At 26.2% G+C, this 5,752-nt stretch overlaps 1 protein-coding gene across 5 annotated transcripts; it reads left to right on the forward strand.

The window, feature by feature from the left end:
- The first annotated feature begins 613 nt into the window (after positions 1 to 613).
- On the forward strand, positions 614 to 3,447 carry LOC122725177 (eukaryotic peptide chain release factor subunit 1-3-like). Of its 5 annotated transcripts, none has more exons than XR_006352634.1 (3): positions 614 to 877; positions 1,377 to 1,480; positions 2,602 to 2,612. XR_006352634.1 is itself a non-coding variant. In XM_043962115.1 (3 exons), the coding sequence occupies exon 3, from the start codon at positions 2,778 to 2,780 to the stop codon at positions 3,366 to 3,368; it is 591 nt and encodes a 196-aa protein (XP_043818050.1). In that variant the 5' UTR covers positions 638 to 877; positions 1,377 to 1,480; positions 2,650 to 2,777; the 3' UTR covers positions 3,369 to 3,447. The 5 variants fall into 5 exon arrangements, 3 of the variants coding, with proteins under 3 accessions (XP_043818050.1, XP_043818049.1, XP_043818051.1); XM_043962115.1 differs by lacking the exon at positions 2,602 to 2,612 and adding an exon at positions 2,650 to 3,447 and having other exon boundaries at positions 638 to 877; XR_006352635.1 differs by lacking the exon at positions 1,377 to 1,480.
- The last annotated feature ends 2,305 nt before the right edge of the window (positions 3,448 to 5,752 follow it).

A 5,752-nucleotide genomic window follows, 5' to 3' on the forward strand; every position in this document is an offset into this window, starting at 1 on the left:
AATATATTTTTTAAAATCAATTGATTAAATAATTATTTTTTATTTTTATAATACTTTAATAGTTAAAATTAATAAAAAGATTAATTATTAAAATTTTAAAAATATTTTCATATATTTTTAAAATTGATAAACTAACTAATAAATTTTATTTATTATGAAAATTAAATAGTAATTTTTTATTATAATATCATATATTTTATAAAAATAATTTGATTTACTTTTATATATAATTATTTATATCATATTTAAAAAAAAATTTATTACTTACTTTTATATAACCCGGTATAAATTTATTTTTATGCAAATAATTTTTAAAAAACAGATTTTGAAAAATAAATAATAAAAATTGAAAACTATTTTTAGTTTTAAAAAATAAAAAATAAAAATCGTACAATGTTACTAAACTACCCTCAAAAGTTCTCTTTAAAACGTTTTCTTTTTAACTTAGGAGAGTATAATATTTTTAATTTAATAGTTTTTTTTTTTCTAATAATCTATCCAACAAATTAAATTTTTATTCTTTGCTTTCCTCTTGGATTTATTCTATTTTTGTTTCTCAGCATTTCTTCCCTACATTCCTCCCCCACGGTTAAGCTTACAAATTTTCTCTCTTTCTTTTGCGTGCGTGTCAAAGGACAGAGGGTTAACTTTTACGTAAATTTCTGACAAAAAAAAGGGGGAAATTTTACGTAAATTACGTATGAGAACAAAAAATAACTATGAGGTGAGTGCGGAAAAGCACAGGCAGACACTGAAAAGTGAAAACCCTAAAGAAGCTCTTTGACTTGTCTGACTGTTTTGTGAGAGAAGGGAAACAGTGGGAGAGAAAACAGGATTTTCAATCCAATCCACCGTCACCATCAATCTTCTTCTCCAGGTATTATTCTTTGATGGGTTTTTGTTGATTCTTTTCCATCTCTTTCACTTCTCTGATTTGTCCCCATCATTCTTTCAGCTCTTGACTTTCTCTCTGTTATGATCTACTTAGCTTTCTTTCTTTCTTTCTGTTCTGCTAGTTGAAACTTATCTCTCTAATTTATGTGCTTTGTAATTTTTTTAATGAATTCAATTTGATTAAGAAGATCAAAGTGCGAGAGGCTTTAAGATTTTGTTAGAAAATACTTTATTTGCAGACTTTGAAATGTTCAATGATGAGGGTCTTGATATGTAACATGATCTCTAGTTAGTTGAATCTCTGGACCTTCTAAGTTCAATATTTAATCTGATGTCATATTAAACCAAAAAAAAAGGCCTTTGTTAGCGTTGATGGCTTCGATTGGATTAGGCTTTAGTTTTTGATCAGGAAGCAATATTTTGGGTCAATCAGTTTATGAAAAATGCAGGTAGATAAGTACTAAAACCAATCTTGGATGCAGGCTCTTTCAGGATAAGATGCTGGTCTGTGGAACCAGATATTCTGGTTTCCATCCCAAGTGGAGTCATTAGTCACTAATTTGACTTCGCTGGTTCAAAAAAGAGGGTAAAAGATCTACACAAGAAACTATCAACTCAGCACCCTGCCCTTCCTGACAGCCCTAGTTATAACTTTTGTAATTGTCCCGGTGCCAATTTGTGAATAGGGTGCTTGGAATCTCTTAACCAACAAATATTTTACATTGAACATTAAAATTGTGAAGTGTTCTGATGGGATTGTCAAAATAAAATGAAGACTAGTAGACCATAGAATAGCATTTGAGAAATCTATGCAAGCTTTAATGTGATAGCCCTTGTGAAATGGAATTTCAGTGAGTTTTGAAATGCTGCGAACTCAGCTGTTCTAGAATACAGATTTGAAACAATCTGCCTCACAAAGGTATTAGTGTTACTAATAATTCCAACTTGTGTAATATATTTTCTCGTAGCAGTCCGGTGGCTAAGACCACCATAATGATTTAACAATCATAATGTTGTTATGCCATTTGAATTGTAAAATGTTGTCTAGCACTCTAGCTCATTTGTGCACAGCTCAAATGCTTAAAAGATAAGGCATATACTTTGTTGGGTGGATCTTATTTCTAGTTTTAGAAATGTATTATGTGCCTTGACATCCATGTGGAAGTTTTCACTTGTCCCTTTGATTTACTGTCTTAATATTTTGAGAGTTGTCATTGTTTATTGTCACTAGATGTCAGATTAGACTTGGTTCCTTCAATAGTTTTTTGTTTGCTCCACCTGTATTTCTATTCGATGCCATATCTTACCTTGTTCAAGCAATAGAATTGTTAGAAGTTGAGCAGGTTTCAGCTTTGCCTGTACCATGAACAATTTATTGATTTGCATATGTACTGATTTTGTTGCCCGCTTTTGTTGTCAAATCTTTTCAAATACTTGAGATAAAACCGTAAAAGTAATAAACATCCTCAATAATTAATTTTCTTTTCACATTTATTTGTTCATAATTTTGTTATATGAAATACATATCATATAATCTTTGTAAGGCGGGAATATGTAAATAGGTAAACGAGTGTGTCTCGTTATCCCTATTACTTGGATTTCTACCAAATGCAAACATACACATTACATTGATTATAACTTTGTATGCGAAGTTCTCTCAGTTTTGGAAAAGAATATAATGATTTATAAAATTCAAGATGTTAAAAGTTGCTTTTGTGTATCTTTTATTTGACTACTTAATTGACCCTACAAAAGTTGCTTTTGTGGGGTACATCTTTCTGGTGTCTTTCTTTTCTCAGAATGGATCAGATAAGAATATTGAGATATGGAAAATCAAAAAGTTGATCAAGGCATTGGAATCAGCAAGGGGTAATGGTACAAGCATGATATCTCTTATTATGCCTCCTCGTGATCAAATATCTCGGGTCACAAAGATGCTGGGTGATGAATTTGGAACTGCTTCAAACATTAAAAGTAGGGTCAACCGTCAGTCAGTATTGGCTGCCATTACATCTGCTCAGCAGAGGCTGAAACTTTATAACAAGGTTCCTCCCAATGGGTTGGTGCTTTATACTGGAACAGTTGTTACTGAAGATGGGAAGGAAAAGAAGGTAACTATTGATTTCGAGCCTTTCAAACCTATCAATGCATCACTTTACCTTTGCGACAACAAGTTTCACACAGAAGCACTCAATGAACTCTTAGAATCTGACGACAAGTTTGGTTTTATTGTAATGGATGGGAATGGCACTCTTTTTGGAACATTAAGTGGTAACACACGAGAAGTACTTCATAAATTTACTGTTGATTTGCCAAAGAAGCATGGGAGAGGAGGACAGTCTGCCCTTCGTTTTGCTCGACTTCGAATGGAAAAACGACACAACTATGTTAGGAAAACTGCAGAGCTAGCCACGCAGTTCTTCATCAATCCTGCTACCAGCCACGCAGTTCTTCATCACTTAAGCAACAATTGATATTTTATTGGCAATAATAAAATTAAATGAATTCTATCTATCTTGAATTTATAAGAGATTATAAAAGGCATATTTATTTATATATTGTTTTGATTTATGGTAAACCGAATTAAAATATTTATTTATATATTCTCATTCTTTTATAAAAGTAAAGTTATTTTTATTTTTTATTCGACTCAAATTACAGTAAATCTTTCGATAATAAAAAATAAATTAGTATTGAAAAATAAAATTTATTAATTATAAAAATAATTTAATAATAAAATAATATGCGTGACTAATATATTAGTAAAGAGAATATAAATTTTATTACTTTTAACTATATCATTTATATTTTTTCAATTGAAAAAATAAATAAGTTTATGTTTACTAGGGTACACAAATTGTCTTGGATACGATTAGAAAGCAGTAACAAGTAATGCAATTATGTTACCCTTATTTAAAATCAAAGATTTTGTAAAAATTTAATTCAATTTTTTTTATTAATTTTTTTATTTGAAATGGAGCACTCAATTTTTTAATTAAAAAAAGTATTTTAAAATAAAAAAATTAGGCATTATTTTATAAAAATTCATTTAATTTTATTTTTTATAAAATAAATATGCCAAATAAAATGTTGTGATTATGAAAATTCGATATTCTATTTTCAGCAAATAATAAATGATTAAAGAGATCTTTATTGTTGTGCAAGTTTTGGGGCAATATTTAATATGATTTAATTTCTCTATATTATTAAAAATAATATATTATTATCACTAATCGGTTCGGTTCGATTTTTTCAATTTTTTTCTGATCAAAATCAAACCGAATCGAAATAATTAAAATTTCTAAAATTAAAAATCAAACCGAACTGAATTTAATAAAAAATCGAACCGAATTTTTAAATTAATCCGATTCGATCGATTTTTTCGATTTAAACCGAATACTGCTCACCCTTATTTACAGACTTAATTTAGTGGTAAGTATTTAAAATTCTATTAAGTTAATATTCTGATATGAATAATATATTAGAATTCTACCAAGAATTATAAGGTGTTTGAATAATTAACATGATTTGAATTATTGAGATCCGTATTTAATATATTTTAATATCTATATTTTTTTTGAAAAATGTTAAATAATAATTTTAAATTTAGAATAATAAAATATTAACTCTATATTTTATTTATTAAAAATTTAATTATTATAATTAATATAATAAAAAATACGTGATTAGCAGTATAATTAAATATAAAAATAAAAGATATTTACCTTAAGAATTGTTGTTTTTAAAATTCGTTGCTTTAAAGGAGGGAAAAAGGCCCAAAAAAAAAAAAAAATGTTATCCTTGTTTGTTTTCATAGCCTCACAAGATCTCATTCACCCTTTGAAACTCCTCATTATGCTCAAAGCGCTAATGACAAGTTGTAGGTAGAATTCCTGAATCCATGCAGAGTAATAGATAAAGATGCGTAAAAGTAGCGGATTCGATTTGTTATTAAATTTAAATGAAAAATATGGATTTTTAAAAAATAAAAATATGATATTGTTTTATAAAAAGTTCAGTATTTTTTAGATTAATAAAAGGATTTAGGCTTTGTATATTTTTTGAAATTAATTTATATTTAAAAAATATTTTTTTATAGAAAATATTTTTTAAAAAATAATTTATTTTTTATTATTTTAATTTTAATTTTAAAAGTAAAATATATTAAATTTATTTTTTATTGTTTGATTTTAATTTTACAAATAAATATATTAATAAATTTATATAGAAAGGTGTAAATAAAATTGTCAAAAAAATATAAAATGACTTTCTATTTTTTTTAAAAAATTATTTTATTTAAAATGATTTAATTTTTTAATTAAAATAATATTTTTCGTCAACTATTTTTTTTTAAATATTATAAATATAAAACTTTGAAAAATATTTTATGTAAAAAAAAGTATTAATAACAAATTTAAATTGAAAAGGGAAAAGGTGGGATTCCAAGAATGAAAAGCAGTATTTATTTCTTCAAACTCCACTAATTTTGAAATCAATCACTAATTCCTGGATCAGTAACGAATTTAATAACAACTTAAATTTATTACTAAATTAAAAAGAAAAACTTCAAATTCTGATATAGTAATGGATAGAAGGCATTAAATTTTAGTAACGAGTTTCAATTCATTACTAAATCTGCAATTAATTTAATAAAAAATTTAAAATTCATTATTAATTTTATAAATAATTTTATTTTTTAAAATTAAAATATGAATTTTAAAATTTATTATGAATTTATTACTAATTAGTAATAAATTTGAATTTGTATTTAAAATTTATCACTATTCCTATAGATTTTTATAGTTTTATCTTTATATCCACAATCCTGTTACCGTGGAGTGAGGGATCAGTGATTTGC

This window comes from Manihot esculenta, chromosome 11 (assembly GCF_001659605.2).
Source record: "Manihot esculenta cultivar AM560-2 chromosome 11, M.esculenta_v8, whole genome shotgun sequence".
In the NCBI taxonomy this organism is placed as follows: domain Eukaryota; kingdom Viridiplantae; phylum Streptophyta; class Magnoliopsida; order Malpighiales; family Euphorbiaceae; genus Manihot; species Manihot esculenta.